This window comes from Pongo pygmaeus, chromosome 3 (genome assembly GCF_028885625.2).
Source record: "Pongo pygmaeus isolate AG05252 chromosome 3, NHGRI_mPonPyg2-v2.0_pri, whole genome shotgun sequence".
Classification (NCBI taxonomy): domain Eukaryota; kingdom Metazoa; phylum Chordata; class Mammalia; order Primates; family Hominidae; genus Pongo; species Pongo pygmaeus.
Window position 1 is genome coordinate 49,504,752 of NC_072376.2, and position 17,601 is coordinate 49,522,352.

The 17,601-nt window shown below is 36.9% G+C and overlaps 1 protein-coding gene across 2 annotated transcripts in view; it reads left to right on the forward strand.

Moving 5' to 3' along the window:
- Nucleotides 1–17,601, forward strand: part of UBA6 (ubiquitin like modifier activating enzyme 6) — an 84,067-nt gene that overhangs the window by 37,768 nt on the left and 28,698 nt on the right. For both annotated transcript variants that reach the window (XM_054484994.2, XM_063663640.1), the window contains exons 12-15: nucleotides 325–401; nucleotides 1,284–1,350; nucleotides 14,929–15,072; nucleotides 17,348–17,415. In XM_054484994.2, the coding sequence (XP_054340969.1) occupies nucleotides 325–401; nucleotides 1,284–1,350; nucleotides 14,929–15,072; nucleotides 17,348–17,415 (356 nt within the window). The remainder of the gene's footprint in view (nucleotides 1–324; nucleotides 402–1,283; nucleotides 1,351–14,928; nucleotides 15,073–17,347; nucleotides 17,416–17,601) is intronic.

Sequence of the window (17,601 nt, forward strand, 5' to 3'; positions counted from 1 at the left end):
CAAAAAAACCTTGAGTATGTATTCTATTTTTTTTTAAATGGATGTAATTTTGTAGCAGGAAATGTGATAAGGAAGGAACTAACAGTTCCCAAATTTGTAAATTTTAATAAGGAAAGGGGATTAAATCATTTACCTTCATGGCCTTGAGGTTAAGTCATTTAACTTCTAACCTTCAGGTTTCTTATTTGTTAAATAGAGTTAATAATAGTATTAAGCTAATGTGTTTATTATGATGGTTAAATAATGTTTTAAAAGTATTTAGCCCAGTGCCTGGGACATACAAGCACTCAGTTAATGTTGGCCAATTTTTAATGTTCTCAATAGGCACCTTTAGAGATTCACACAGCTATGCTTGCCTTGGACCAGTTTCAGGAGAAATACAGTCGCAAGCCAAATGTTGGGTAATGTTTTAAGTTTAAAAATAAGTATTTTCCTTTTTATAAAAGTAGTAGTTCAGAAATTATAATTTAAAAAGTAACTATGCCCTTTGTAATTACAATACCAATAGATATGCCAAGCTGTGCAAACATTTATTATGACTTTCTGGTCCTTTTCCTGGTGGGAGTGGAGAAATTGGTTTATAAAAGTGGAATCATACTAAATGTGAATTTTTCCACTTTGAAGCCTTTAAAAATTAAAGCTTCTTAAAACAAACAAACAAAAATTCTGAGAATTATTGAATTATTAACTCATAGTAATTTTTTTTTTAACTTTATACCCTGTTAAGTCAGAGCACTGTTGCAGAAGGTTTTTGCTTTTTATATTTGGGATTAAATCTGGGATTTGGTGTTGTGGCTCACGCCTATGATCCCAGGACTTTGGGAGGCTGACGGGTGGATCACTTGAGGCCAGGAGTTTGAGACCAGCCTGGCCAACATGGCGAAACCCTGTCTCTGCTAAAAATACAGAAATTACCAGGCGTGGTGGCGCATGCCGGTAATCCCAGCTCTTTGGGAGGCTGGGGCATGAGAATCGCTTGAACCAGAAGGCAGAGGGTGCAGTGAGCCAAGATTGCACTGCTGCACTCCAGCGTGGGTGACAGAGTGAGACTCTGTCTCAAAAAAAAAAAAAAGATTAAGCTTATTTATATACTGATATAAGTGTGATTTTGAAGTAATGTATTTATAAGCCAATCATCTTTAAATCAGTAAAACATTTTGTGCTACCTGTTGGCAAAAATCCCACATTCTTTTATATATTTCCTAAATTTTAATTTTGAGTATGTCCTACTGTTTATGGCAGTTGAGAAAATTAAAGTTAGGGTGTTCTGTTTTGAGTTGTAGATGCCAACAAGATTCAGAAGAACTGTTGAAACTAGCAACATCTATAAGTGAAACCTTGGAAGAGAAGGTGACTATTGAAATTTATGGCTGTCAGAATATTTGTTTGTTAATACATAAATGTTCTATATATTAGTATTCTCTTATCCTTCACATTCAGCTTTGCTACTCTGTGGCATTAGACAACTTTTTTCAGTTTGTTCTGTTTTAATTTAAAATCTATAAAATAGAGTTAACCTACCTTCATAGGGTTATTGTGAACATTAAATGATTTAATTTTGTAAAGTACTTAGAAATGCCATGTGACATATAGCAATTAATATTTGCTGCTGCTATTTTTTTAACTGTTACTATTATTGTTTATTATTCTGTTATGATTTACTTGATTTGTTAACCCACTTAAACTTATATATGTTAGCTTTCTTTTATAAGTCACCTGTTATATATATTATACATTAATATCTCTTTGTCACATTTCGCACATCAGATTTAGATTTAAACATGTCACCTAGAAAATGGTTTTTTTGTGTGTGTTATGATGCCAGTGCCTGCTCGTCAACAGTTTTATTTGAGCAGATATGAACATGGTGATGTTTGTGCAATTATTTGAAGATTCTATTATTTTTGTTCTTATTTTATAAAAATGAGAGGGAAGTGTATTAGTCCATTCTCACACTGCTATGAAGAAATCCTGAGACGGGTTATTTATAAAGGAAAGAGGTTTAATTGACTCACAGTTCCTCATGGTTGGGGAGGCCTCAGGAAACTTACAGTCATGGCAGGAGACAAAGGAGAAGCAGGCACCTCTTCACAGGGTGGCAGAACAGAGTGAGTACAAGCAGGGGAACTGCCAGGTTTTTATAAAACCATCAGATCTCATGAGACTCACTCACTATCACTCACTGATTATCTCCATGTTGTCCTGCCCTTGGCATGTGGGGATTATAGGGATAACAATTCAAGATGAGATTTTGGGTGGGGACACAGCCAAAATGTATCATTTCACCCCCAGTCCCCCCTCAATCTCATGTACTCACATTTCAAAACACAATCACACCTTTCCAACAGTCCCCCAAAGTCTTAGCTCATTCCAGCATTAATCCAGAAGTCCAAGTCCAAAGTCTTATCTGAGCAAGGCAAGTCCCTTCCACCTATGAGCCTGTAAAATCAGAAGCAAGTTAGTTACTTCCTAGATCCAGTGAGGGTACGGACATTAGATAAATGCTCCCATTCCAAATGGGAGAAATTGGACAAAACAAAGGGGCTTCAGGCCCCATGCACTGTAAAATCCCATAGGGCAATCATTAAACCTTAAGGTTCCAAAATGATCTTCTTTGACTCCATGTCTCACATTCAGGTCACGCTGATGGAAGAGGTGGGTTCCCATGGTCTTGGGCAGCTTCACCCTGTGGCTATGCAAGGTACAGCCCACCTTCCGGCTGCTTTCACGAGTTGGCATTGAGTGTTGCAGCTTTTCCAGATTCATGGTCCAAGCTTTCATTGGATCTACCGTTCTGGGATCTGGAGGACTGTGGCACTCTTCTCACAGCTCTACTAGGCAGTGCCAATGGGGACTCTCTGTGGGGGCTCCAACCCCACATTTTCCTTCTGCACTGCCTTAGCAAGAGGTTCTCCATGAGGGTTCCACCCCTGCAGTAAACTTCTACCTGGACATCCAGATGTTTTCATACATCCTCTAAAATCTAGGCAGAGGTTCCCAAACCTTGCTTGACTTCTGTGCACCCGCAGCCCAACACCAAGTGTAAGTCACCAAGGCTTAGGGCTTGCACCCTCTGAAGCAACAGCCTGAGCTGTACATTGGCCCCTTTTAGCCACAGCTGGGACACAGGGCACCATGTCCTGAGACTGCACAAAGCAGCAAGGCCCTGGGCCCACCCCACAAAACCGGTTTTTCCTGTTAGGCCTCCAGGTCTGTGATGGGAGCAGCTGCCTTGAAGACCTCTGACATTCCCTGGAGACATTTTCCCATTGTCTTGGCAATTAACATTTGGTTGCTTGTTATTTATGGAAATTTCTGCAGCTGACTTGAATTTCTCCTTAGAAAACGGATTTTTGTTTTCTATTGTATCATCAGGCTGCAAATTTTCCAAACTTTTATGCTCTGCTTCTCTTTTAAACATAAGTTCCAATTCCAAACCATCTTTTTGTGAATGCATAAAACTTAGTGCTTTTAAGAGCACCCAAGTCACCCCTTGAACGCTTTGCTGCTCAGACATTTCTCTGCCAGATACCCTAAATCATCTCTCTCAAGTTCAACTTTCCACAGATCTCTAGGGCAGGGGCAAAATGCTGCCAGTCTCTTTACTAAAGCATAATAAGAGTCACCTTTATTCTAGTACCAACAGGTTCCTCGTCTCCGAGACCACCTCAGCCTGGACTTCGTTGTCCATATCACTATCAGCATTTTGGTCAGAACTGATAAGTTCCAAACTTTCCCACATCCTCCTTTTTTACGAGCCCTCCAAACTATTCCAACCTCTGTGTTTCCAGTTCCAAAGTCACTTCCACACTTTTGGGTATCTTTATCGCAGCACCCCACTCTCTGCAGTACCAATTTACTGTATTAGTCTGTTCTCACACTGCATATGCTATATAAAATATATTTTATAGAGGAATATATAAAATATATTTTATATATTCCTATATAAAATATATTTTATATATTCCTATATATATTTTATATATTCCTCTATAAAATATATTTTATATATTCCTCTATAAAATATATTTTATATATTCCTCTATAAAATATATTTTATATATTCCTATATATATTTTATATATTCCTATATAAAATATATTTTATATATTCCTCTATAAAATATATTTTATATATTCCTCTATAAAATATATTTTATATATTCCTCTATAAAATATATTTTATATATTCCTATATAAAATGCATATATTCCTATATAAAATATGTATATTTTATATATTCCTATATAAAAAATATATATTTTATGTATTCCTATATAAAAAATATATATTTTATGTATTCCTATATAAAATATATATATATTTTATGTATTCCTATATAAAATATATATATATTTTATGTATTCCTATATAAAATATATATATATTTTATATATTCCTAAATATTCCTATATATATAAATATATATAGGAAAATTTATATAGGAATATATATTCCTGTATAGAAATATATATTCCTATATAAATATATTCCTATATAAATATATATATTCCTATATAAAATACCCGAAACTGGGTAATTTATATAGGAAAGAGGTAATTGACTCACAGTTTCACATGACTGGGGAGGCCTCAGGAAACTTTACCATCATGGCAGAAGGCACAGGAGAAGCAGGCACAGAAGAAGGCAAAGGGGAAGCTTCTTCACAGAGTGGTAGGACAGAGTGCAAGCAGGTGATCTACCAGACGCTTATAAAACTGTCAGATCTCGTGAAACTCACTATCATCAGAACAGCATGGGAGAACCACCCCCACCATCCAGTTACCTCCATCTGGTCCCACCTTGACATGTGGTGATTATGGGGATTACAATTCAAGATGAGATTTTGGGTGGGGACACAGCCAAACCATTTCAGGAAGTGAGAGTCTTAACATCAGTGGTAAAAGCTTTAATATCATATGTTCTATAATTACACAAAGAAAGAAATAATAAATGTACTGAAAACAGTGACTCACTAGCCATAATGAAAGACCTTTTATTGCATATATAGTGCTTTGAGAAAATAAAATGTATGAAAAGCTAGAAATAGATTGTAGAAGTCTGTGATTAAACAGAAGAATGTAGGGATTTATCAAGTTTATTGATGGGAAATTTACATACAGTAAATTTTTCACTCTTTTTGGGTGTGTAGTTATAAAAAATTTTGTACACAATCAGTTCAGATGTACGCAATTAATTCTAAGTGTACAGTAATGGGTCCACCAGACAATCAAAATGTAAACCATTCCATAATGTAAAAAAGTTCCCTCATGCCTTTTTATAATTAGCTCCCCAGCCCATAACCACACCTTAGCATCCACTATAGATTTTTTCTTTTCCAGAATGTCATATAAGTGGAATCATATAGTATGTGTAGCCTTTTGATTCTGGTTTCTATCACTAAATATAATTAACTTGAGTTTTATCCATTTTGTTACATGTTCATTTCATTTTTTTAGCTTTTAAGTTTAGGGGTACATGTACAAGTTTGTTATATAGGTAAATTTGCGTCATGGGGGTTTGTCATATATATTATTTCATCACCCAGGTATTAAGCCTAGTACCTGTTAGTCATTCCCCCTCCCGCTTCCCACCCTCCAGTAGGCCCCAGTGCGTGTTGTTACCCTCAGTGTATCCATGTGTTCTCATCATTTAGCTTCCACTTCTAAGTGAGAACACGTGGTATTTGGTTTCTGTTTCATTGTGTAGATATACTACAGTTTGTTTTTACATCACTTGATGGAAAATATGGGCTGTTTCCAGTCTGAACAATTACGAATACAGTTATTACAAATACTTGCGTACAGATTTTGATGTCGACATATATCTTTGTTTCTCTTATATACCTACCCTACCTACTTGGTTCCAAGTTTGCTATTGTGAATAGTGCCGCAGTAAACATACGTGTGCATTTGTCTTTATAGTAGCACGATTTATAATCCTTTGGGTATATACCCAGTAATGGCATTCCTGGGTCAAATGGTATTTCTAGTTCTAGATCCTTGAGGAATTGCCACACTATCTTCCACAATGGTTTAACTGATTTACACTCCCACCAACAGTGTAAAAGCGTTCCTGTTTCTCCACGTCCTTTCCAGCATCTGTAGTTTCCTTTTTAATGATCGCCATTCTAACTGGCATGAGATGGTATCTCATTGTGGTTTTGATTTGCATTTCTGTGATGACCAGTGATGATGAGCATTTTTGCACGCGTCTGGTGGCTGAATAAATGTCTTCCTTTGAGAAGTGTATATTCATATCCTTTGCCCACTTTTTGATGGGGTTGTTTGTTTTTTGTTTTCTTTTTTGTAAATTTGTTTAAGTTCTTTGTAGATTCTGGATATTCGCCCTTTGTCAGATGGGTAGATTGCAAAACTTTTCTCCCATTCTGTAGGTTGCTGTTCACTCTAATGATGGTTTCTTTTGCTGTGCAGAAGCTCTTTAGTTTAATTAGATCTGATTTGTCTATTTTGGCTTTTGTTGCCATTGCTTTTGGTGTTTTAGTCATGAAGTCTTTGTCCATGCCTATGTTCTGAATGGTATTGCCTAGGTTTTCTTCTAAGGTTTTTATGGTTTTAGATGTTATATTTAATTCTTTAATCCATCTTGAGTTAATTTTTGTATAAGGTGTAAGGAAGGGATCCAGTTTCAGCTTTCTACGTATGGCTAATCCCAGCACCATTTATTAAATAGGGAATCCTTTCCCCATTTCTTGTTTTTATAAGGTTTGTCAAAGATCAGATGGTTATAGATGTGTGGTGTTATTTCTGAGGCCTCTGTCCTGTTCCATTGGTCTATATGTCTGTTTTGGTACCAGTACCATGCTGTTTTGGTTACTGTAGCCTTGAAGTATAATTTGAAGTCGGATAGCATGATGCTTCCAGCTTTGTTCTTTTTGTTTAGGATTGTCTTGGCTATGCAGGCTCTTTTTTGGTTCCATATGAACTTTAAAGTAGTTTTTTTCCAATTCTGTGAAGAAAGTCATTGGTAGCTTGATGGGGATGGCATTGAATCTGTAAATTACCTTGGGCAGTATGGGTGTTTTAACGATACTGATTCTTCCTATCCATGAGCATGGAATATTTCTTCCATTTGTTTGTTTCCTCTTTTATTTCGTTGAGCAGTGGTTTGTACTTTTCCTTGAAGGGGTCCTTCACATTCCTTGTAAGTTGGATTCCAAGGTATTTTATTCTCTTTGTAGCAATTGTGAATGAAAGTTCACTCACGATTTGGCTATCTCTTTGTCTATAATTGGTGTATAGGAATGCTTGTGATTTTTGCACATTGATTTTGTATCCTGAGACTTTGCTGAAGTTGCTTATCAGCTTAAGGAGATTTTGGGCTGAGATGTTGGGGTTTTCTAAATATACAATCAGGTCATCTGCAAACAGAGACAATTTGACTTCATCTTTTCCTGATTGAATACCCTTTATTTCTTTCTCTTGCCTGATTGCCCTGGCCAGAACTTCCAACACTATGTTGAATAGGAGTGGTGAGAGAGGGCATCCTTGTCTTGTGCCAGTTTTCAAAGGGAATGCTTCCAGTTTTTGCCCATTCAGTATGATATTGGCTGTGGGTTTGTCATAAATAGCTCTTATTATTTTGAGATAACGTTCCATCAATACCTAGTTCATTGAGAGTTTTTAGCGTGAAAGGCTGTTGAATTTTTTGAAGGCCTTTTCTGCACCTATTGAGATAATCGTGTGGTTTTTGTCGTTGGTACTGTTTATGTAATAGATTACGTTTATTGATTTGCGTATGTTGAACCAGCCTTGATTCCCAGGGATGAAGCTGACTTGATCATGTTGGATAAGCTTTTTGATGTGCTGCTGGATTCTGTTTGCCAGTATTTTATTGAGGATTTTTGCATCAATGTTCACCAGGGATATTGGCCTAAAATTCCCTTTTTTTGTTGTATCTCTGCCAGGCTTTGGTATCAGGGTGATGCTGGCATCATAAAATGAGTTAGGGAGGATTCCCTCTTTCTCTATTCATTGGAATAGTTTCAGAAGGAATGGTACCAGCTCCTCCTTGTACCTCTGGTAGAATTCGGCTGTGAATCCATCTGGTCCTGGACTCTTTTTGGTTGGTAGGCTATTAATTAGTTGCCCCAATTTCAGAACCTGTTATTGTTCTGTTCAGAGATTCAACTTTTTGCTGGTTTAGTCTTGGGAGGGTGTATGTGTCCAGGAATTTATCCGTTTCTTGTAGATTTTTAGTTTATTTGCATAGAGGGGCTTGTAGTATTCTCTGATGGTAGTTTGTATTTCTGTGGGATCAGTGGTGATATCCCCTGTATCATTTTTTATTGCGTCTGTTTGATTCTTCTCTCTTTTCTTCATTATTAGTCTTGCTAGCGGTCTATCAATTTTGTTGATCTTTTCAAAACACCAGCTCCTGGATTCATTGATTTTTTGAAGGGTTTTTTGTGTCTCTATTTCCTTCAGTTCTCCTCTGATCTTAGTTATTTCTTGCCTTCTGCTAGCTTTTGTATTTGTTTGCTGTTGCTTCTCTAGTTCTTTTAATTGTGATGTTAAGGTGTTGATTTTAGATCTTTCCTGCTTTCTCTTGTGGGCATTTAGTGCTGTAAATTTCCCTCTACACACTGCTTTGAATGTGTCCCAGAGATTCTGGTACGTTGTGTCTTTGTTCTCATTGGTTTCAAAGAACATCTTTATTTCTGCCTTCATTTCGTCATTTACCCAGTAGTCATTGAGGAGCAGGTTGTTCAGTTTCCATGTAGTTGTGTGGTTTTGAGTGAGTTTCTTAATCCTGAGTTCTAATTTGATTGCACTGTAGTCTGAGAGCAGTTTGTTGTGATTTCTGTTCTTTTACATTTGCTGAGGAGTGTTTTACTTCCAATTATGTGGTCAACTTTAGAATAAGTGCGATGTAGTGCTGAGAAGAATGTATATTTTATTGATTTGGGGTGGAGAGTTCTGTAGATGTCTATTAGGGCCACTTGGTGCAGAGCTGAGTTCAAGTCCTGGATATCCTTGTCAACCTTCTGTCGTGTTGCTCTATCTAATGTTGACAGTGGGGTGTTAAAGTCTCCCATTATTATTGTGTGGGAGTCTAAGTCTTCGTAGGTCTCTAAGGACTTGCTTTATGAATCTGGGTGCTCCTGTATTGGGTGCATATATATTTAGAATAGTTAGCTCTTCTTGTTGAATTGATCCCTTTACCATTATGTAATGGCCTTCTTTGTCTCTTTTGATCTTTGTTGGTTTAAAGGCTGTTTTATCAGAGACTAGGATTGCAACCCTTGCTCTTTTTTTTTTTTTTTTTGCTTTCCATTTGCTTGGTAAATCTTCCTCCATCCCTTTATTTTGAGCCTGTGTGCCTCTTTGCACATGAGATGGGTCTCGTGAATACAGCACACTGATGGGTCTTGACTCTTTATCCAATTTGCCAGTCTGTGTCTTTTAATTGGGATATTTAGCCCATTTACATTTAAGGTTAATATTGTTATATGTGAATTTGATCCTGTCATTATGATGTTAGCTGGTTTTTTTGCGCATTAATTGATGCAATTTCTTCATGGTATCAATGGTCTTTTCCATTTGGCATATTTTTGCAGTGACTGGTACCAGTTATTCCTTTCCATGTTTGTGCTTCCTTCAGGAGCTCTTGTAAGGCAGGTCTGGTGGTGACAAAATCTCTCAGTATTTGCTTGTCTGTAAAGGATTTTATTTCTCCTTCACTTATGAAGCTTAGTTTGGCTGGATGTGAAATTCTGGGTTGAAAATTCTTTTCTTTAAGAATGTTGAATATTGACCCCCACTCTCTTCTGGCGTGGAGGGTTTCTGCCGAGAGATCCGCTGTTAATCTGATGGACTTCCCTTTGTGGGTAACCCAACCTCTCTCTCTGGCTGCCTTTAACATTTTTTCCTTTATTTTATCCTTGGTGAATCTGACAATTATGTGTCTTGGGGTTGCTCTTCTCGAGGAGTGTCTTTGTGTTGTTCTCTATATTTCCTGAATTTGAATGTTGGCCTGCCTTGCTAGGTTGGGGAAGTTCTTCTGGATAATATCCTGAAGAGTGGTTTCTAACTTGGTTCCATTTTCCCTGTCACTTTCAGTTACACCAATCAAACGTAGATTTGGTCTTTTCACATAGTCGCATATTTCTTGGAGGCTTTGTTCATTTCTTTTTACTCTTTTTTCTCTAATCTTGTCTTCTTGCTTTATTTTATTAATTTGATCTTCAATCACTGATATCCTTTCTTCCATTTGATCGAATCAGCTATTGAAACTTGTGCATGCATCATGAAGTTCTCGTGCTGTGGTTTTCAGCTCCATCAGGTCATTTAAGGTCTTCTCTACACTGTTTATTCTAGTTAGCAATTCTTCTAACCTTTTTTCAAGGTTTTTAGCTTCCTTGCAGTGGGTTAGAACATGCTCCTTTAGCTCAGAAAAGTTTGTTATTACCAACCTTCTGAAGCCTACTTCTGTGAGCTCATCAAAGTCATTCTCCATCCAGTTTTGTTCCGTTGCTGGCGAGGATCTGCAGTCCTTCGGAGGAGAAGAGGCACTCTGGTTTTTGGAATTTTTGGCTTTTCTGCCCTGGTTTCTCCCCATCTTTGTAGTTTTATCTACCTTTGGTCTTTGATGTTGGTGACCTACAGATGGCGTGTTAGTGACCTACAGGTGGTGTTTTGGTGTGGATGTCCTTTTTGTTGATGTTGATGCTATTCCTTTCTGTTTGTTAGTTTTCCTTCTAACAGTCACATCCCTCAACTGCAGGTCTGTTGGAGTTTGCTGGAGGTCCACTCCATACCCTCTTTGCCTGGGTATCACCAGTGGAGGCTGCAGAACAGCAAATATTGCCGAACAGCAGATATTGCTGCCTGATCCTTCCTCTGGAAGCTTCATCCCAGAGGGGCACCCACCTATATGAGGTGTCTGTTGGCCCCTACTGGGAGGTGCTTCCCAGTCAGTCTACATGGGGGTCAGGGACCCACTTGAGGAGGCAGTCTGTCTGTTCTCAGAGCTTGAACGCCGTGCAGGAGAACCACTGCTCTCTTCAGCGCTGTCAGACAGGGACATTTAAGTCTGCAGAAGTTGTCTGCTGCCTTTTGTTTAGCTAAGCCCTGCCCACAGAGGTTGGGTCTATAGAGGCAGTAGGCCTTGCTGAGCTGGGGTGGGCTCCACCCAATTCAAGCTTCCTGGCTGCTTTGTTTACCTACTCAAGCCTCAGCAACGGCGGACACCTGTACCCGCACCAGGCTGCAGCCTCACAGGTGGATCTCAGACTGCTGTGCTAGCAGTGAGCAAGGCTCCGTAGGCATGGGATCCACCAAGCCAGGCATGGGAGAGAATCTCCTGGTCTGCCGGTTGCTAAGATGGTGGGAAAAGTGCAGTATTTGGGCGGAAGTGTACCATTTTTCCAGGTATAGTCTGTCATGGCTTCCCTTGGCTAGGAAAGGGAAATCCCCTGACCCCTTGTGCTTCCTGGGTGAGGTGACGTACCACCCTGCTTCGGCTTGCCCTCCATGGGCTGCACCCACTGTCCAACCAATTCCAGTGGGATGAACCAGGTACCTCAGTTGGAAATGCTGAAATCACCAGTATTCTGCGTCGATCTTGCTGGGAGCTGCAGACTGGAGCTGTTCCTATTTGGCCATCTTGGAGGACCAAGACCATGTTTAATTTTATAAGAAACTGCCAAACTGTTTTGCAAAGTAGCTGTACCATTTTGCATTCTCACCAGAAGTGTATGAGAATATCAGTTGTGCTGCATCTTCCTTACACTCTGTGTTGTCTGTTTATATGGTTTTAAACATTTTTATGTGTGTGGTAGTATCTCATTTTGGTTTTCATTTTCATATCACTGGCCATGAATTTGAATATCTTTTAATATGCTTATTTGCCATTCATATCTCTTCTTTAATAAACTGTCTTTTAAAATCTTTGCCTGTTTTTAAAATAGCTTTTAATTATTGGTTTAGAGGGTTTTTATATGTCTTTATATATTTGGATATGAGTTCTTTATCAGATACATGTTTTACAATAGTCTCTGAAATTCAATTTATCAAATCACAAAAACAATACTTTTTGTCAAAAAGCTGTTTTCTTCTAGACAATTTATATTTTTGTAATTTTATAAGTTCATTTTTGCATATGGTGCAAAGTATTGATAAAGACATAATCATACAAAGTACAGATCGGTGTACATGACTTTACACTAATTTTGTGCACTCTTTTGTAGTTTTATGAGTTTGTCTTTATATACTGCACAAAGTATAGATGAAAGTTAATTTTTTTGTATATGAATGTCCAGCTATTCTAGCCCATTTGTTGAAAAGGCTATTCTTTATTGAAATGTCATGGCATTTTTGTCAACAGTTTTTTTACCATATATATATAGGTCTATTTCTGTCCTCTATTGTCTTCATGTTGTTTCTGTCCTTTTGCCAGCTCCATCCTGTCTTGCTTATTATGGCTTTTATATTAAGTCTTGAAATCAGGTTTAGCCTGTTTCTCAAAAAGAGCTGAAAATTATGGTATTCCCTGAGTTTTTACATGTTTCATATTTTTTCTGTAGTTTTCATACTTGTAAGCTTGGCTAGATGTAAAATTCTGGGCTCTTACTTTGTTCACTGATATCTTGCTTTATATTTTGCTGTTGAAAAATAAGATGCCAGCCGAATTTTCATACTCTTAGAAGTAATCTGGTCTTTTTGCTTTAAGGCCCTATGTGTTTAATCTTTGTCTTCATCTAATAGTTTTACCAGGTTATAGCTCAGAGTTGATTATTCAGTAAAGTTTCTTACACCATAAGCCCATTTTGATATGCAGAGTCAAATGTTGTTTAATTATTTCTTTTCTTTTCTGGAAGGGTAGAATGGATTATTTCTGTTCTTAGTTTTTAAATTCCTGATTCAAGGTTTTTTGTGTTGTTTTTTTCCCCTACGTTTCCAAGTGCTTGTTAAGAATATATAATTCACTTAAATATCCTCTGACTTTTAGTTAGTTGTAGGGGTGTGGATTTTCAGTAGCTGAAATGTTTTGATTCTGGTTTTCTGTTTTCTTCTTACATTAGCTTTGTATAGTAGAATGCTTTTTATGCTTACTTTTTGGACATGGTAAGGGTTTTAGGTGCTTATTAGATTCCTACTTTTGTAGTATTCTCTTCTCTTAGGATACTGAAAAGGAGCTTCTAATGCATGACCTTTTTGTGGTGGAGAGATATTGGTGTGTCTTGTAGGTCTCTTTGATTTTTACCAAATTCTTAACATCTCTCTCTTTAGCTTTCTCTCTCAAAGAATGTCTCCCCTCTTTTGTTTACATCTTTCTCTCCGAGGATGACATTCTTTGACAGCTGAGATCTGCCACCAGTTTTATACCTCTCATCAATATTTTCTGCACTTAGTGTGGGTCTTTCTTTTTCTTAGGACTGTGTTTTGTTACCATTAGGCCTTTCACTCTCTTCTGTGATCTCTTTGTATTTTCTGCTCTGTCTGAGATTGTAGCAATGTGAAATCCGGAGAGAGTGCTGATGGAGTTTGCAATCTGTCTTTCTACTTACAAGTAATTTGAAATTTATAATATTCTGTTTTCTAGTAATACTGAAGCCCCGACACTGTTTCATTTCTCTTCATGTGATTATGCATATGTTTTGGAGATTATTTGGGGAAATTTAGCTATAGGCTGCTGTCTTTATCCTATGGTAACCAAAAATTCCCAAAATTTAGATGTTTGTTTACCAAAAAAATAAAGAATCCTGGGAGGTTGCATAACCTAATGCTGAGAATAAACCTATAAAGTTGGACTTTTTGGGTCCAGATCCTGTCTTCACCATTTACTGGCTATAAAATCTTGAATAAGTTACTTAATTTTTCGATGTTTCAGTTTTCTTACTTGTATAATAGAAATTATATTTATAAGGATTATTTTGAAGGTTATGTAAGGACTTAATATATAACCTGGCATGGTAAGTGCCCACTTATACTGTTATTATCATTCTCATCATTGTTTTTAATATTATCACCACCACCAATATCTGCATTCAAAAATTGCAGAATTTAAATTGTAATTGATCTTGGTTGAGGCTAGTGCTCAATAGTTGTAAATAATGAGATATAGAAAGTTGAAATAGAGGGGTGGAATAGTAAGTAGTAACCATTTTGTGTCACAAATATTTTTGAGAGTGTAATAAAAACTCTTCTCTTTCCGCTCCTATGTGTACAAGAACTCTTCTTTTACATAGGATTTCAGAAGATTAATTAGGCAAACTTGAAGTTTAGTGATAAAATTAAGATTACTGATGTTTAAAGAATAGGAAGAGAAAGAAAACAGGGCTCGTGAAAAGATCTTTGTCACATGTAAGAAATTGTGCTGAAATAATAGATCTAAAATTCAGTTTTCCAATATTTCCTTTAAAATGTTCTGTTTTGACATACATAACTTTTAAGTGTAATTGAAAACATCTCTAAGTGCATTGTGTTATTATTCATTGCAGTTTTTATTTACAACTTTCAACACAAACTGATAGCTTATCATTTTTAAGATCATTTTATTTTCATTTACCATAGTTCAGGGTTTTTTCATAGTAGTTTTCATTAACAAACTTTTTAAATAAAAAAAATCTGTTTATTTGTAAATATGTCTGACTGGCATCACAGAACTGTTCTTTGACAAAAACTATAAATGGTGGATATTCGAGTTAATTATAAATGATGCCCTAGAGTGACATATAGAGTTCAAAAACAAAAATGGGCAGATTCTAGTAAAGGGAGACACTACTTAAGGTAACAAGCAAATGGGTCTGTTATCATGAAATTGGGACATTTTTAGAGCTATTTAGTAGGGGAATTGAATAGCTTTTTTAGAAGTTAAGTTCTAATTCTCACATTTAGTCATTGGAATTTTAAGTGTACTGTGTAAATGCTGTTAATATTATTGTCTTTTATGGCTTTTGTTTTAGCCTAATGTAAATGCTGACATTGTGCATTGGCTCTCTTGGACTGCTCAAGGCTTTTTATCTCCACTTGCTGCAGCAGTAGGAGGTGTTGCCAGCCAAGAAGTATTGAAAGCTGTAACAGGAAAATTTTCTCCTTTGTGCCAATGGGTTAGTTCTGAGTTTTTAAAGTTGAATTCTTTACTCATGAAATGGAATGTGTTACATATTATAATGTAGTATTAATATATTAGAAAAGCGAGTTAAAATACTTTTTGATGCATGAAAGAGATGCAAGCGTGTGCCTCCAACACTTGAGTCTATGATTGAAATTAACAGGATGATATTTTAGGGTTATTGAGATATAACCCAAAGTTGCCTTCTCAAATGTATTTCCCTTAGTTGTGATAGTAAGGGAATGAATGTTCTATCCTTATAGGTCATTGTTCTCCAGTACCATAAGCTTAGCATTCTCGGACTCTCAGGACTCTTGAATTTGTTCCATGGAATCTTTTACTATCATGAACCTTCAGGTTCCCTTTCTAGGTATAAACTTACAAAAGTGGAAAACATGGGAGTGGTACAGGTTTTAGAGTTGCATGGGGTATGAACATCACAAGATGGAATAAAAATCCCCATTTCTTTTGCCAGCAGGAATAATTGGCGCAAGGTATGAAAGGATACTGCCTCCAGGCCCTCTGTTGAAACACCATAAACATTTTGAATATACCATTTATCTTTTTTAAAAAAATTTTTTTTTTTTTTTGAGATGGAGTCTCACACTGTCACCCAGGCTGGAGTGCAATGGCGCGATCTCAGCTCACTGCAACCTCTGTCTCCCGGGTTCATGCAGTTCTCCTGCCTCAGCCTCCCAAGTAGCTGGGGTTACAGATGCAGACCACCACACCTGGCCAACTTTTTGTGTTTTTAGTAGAGATGGGATTTCACTATGTTGGCCAGACTGGTCTCAAACTCCTGACCTCGTGATCCGCCCACCTCGGCCTCCCAAAGTGCTGGGATTACAGGTGTGAGCCACTGCGCCTGGCTCATTTTTTTATATTTTAAAAGGTACTCACATAATGCTATTTTTGCTGCTGAATTATTTATTTCAACACAGAATACAAGTACGTTAGTAAAAATCTGGTTTAAAGATAACCGTTAGGGCAGGCGCAGTGGCTCATGCCTGTAATCCCAGCACTTTGAGCAGCCGAGGCAGGTGGATCCGGAGGTCAGGAGATCGAGACCATCCTGGCTAACATGGTGAAACGCCGTCTGTACTAAAAATACGAAAAATTAGCCAGGCATGGTGGTACACCCCTGCAGTCCCAGCTACTCGGGAGGCTGAGGCAGGAGAATCGCTTGAACCTGGGAGGCGGAAGTTGTAGTGAGCCGAGATTGTGCCACTGCACTCCAGCCTGGGCAACAGAGTGAGAATCTGTCTCAAAAAATAAAAATAAAAAAAAATAACACCATGAGAAATAATAAAAATTAATTGTTAAGATAGATTCTGTGTTATAATAAAATAAATAACCATTTGTTCATGTTCAAATTTAGCCACACAAGTTACTTAATGAGAGTAAGACTCAGTTCTTTTCTTCATTAACTTAAATTAATTATCTTTGGTATTTTTTAAAATGCTGAAATTTTGGTTTCCTAGATTATTTTCCTATAGTGTGTGAAATTATAGATGACATACACATACCCATAGTATGTATAATTATAGATTATATATCCAAGCTGAAAAATAAATACAGAGTAGGTACTTTCTTCTCAAAAAGTAATCAAATTATGGCTGGGCGCGGTGGCTCACGCCTGTAATTCCAGCACTTTGGGAGGCGGAGGTGGGCGGATCACTTGAGGTCGGGAGTTCGAAACCAGCCTGGCCAACATGGTGAAACCCCATGTCTACTAAGAATACAAAAAAATTAGCCAGGCATGGTGGTGCGCGCCTATAGTCCTTGCTACTCGGGAGGCTGAGGCAGGAGAATCACTTGAACTCAGGAGGCAGAGATCACGCCACTGCACTCCAGCCTGGGCAACAGAAAGACTCTGTCTCAAAAAATCAAAAACCAAAAACAAAAAGTAATCAAGTTACTTATTCAAATATAGCTGAAATTGAATGGGGGCTTCTAAAGCTTTTGTGTAGTTATGAAAAATAGATTTGGAGGTGAAATTTCCTTTGGTTTAAAATTAGTATATATCATGTTTAGGATGGCTAAGTGACATGAATCAGATTATATCTGTGAACAGTTCCTTCAGGTTTTACCATTATTTTAATGAGAAAATATAGAAATGTATATTATATATTTTTAATTATATTTTTAAATATTTTACTCGAATTGCCTTATTTTATCATTTTTTTCTTCATGACAAATAACTATAAAGGAGCTTCTTTTTATATTAAGTTTTATACATAATAATTGTGTTTTTAATCTTCTACTTTAAGTTATATCTTGAAGCAGCAGATATTGTTGAATCACTAGGCAAACCTGAATGTGAAGAATTTCTCCCACGGTAATAATGAAATTTCTCTTGCTTTTACTAACAGGCAAATAGATTTTAAAAGTTTTGTCTAAATATACCTTTGTTTTATAGGTTTTTTCTCCTAAATCACTTTTGTAGTTGTTTTTTCTCTACTTAGGAATCATTTTAAGTGTCATAATAATGTCATATCTTTTTACTATTTGATAAATAGTGAAT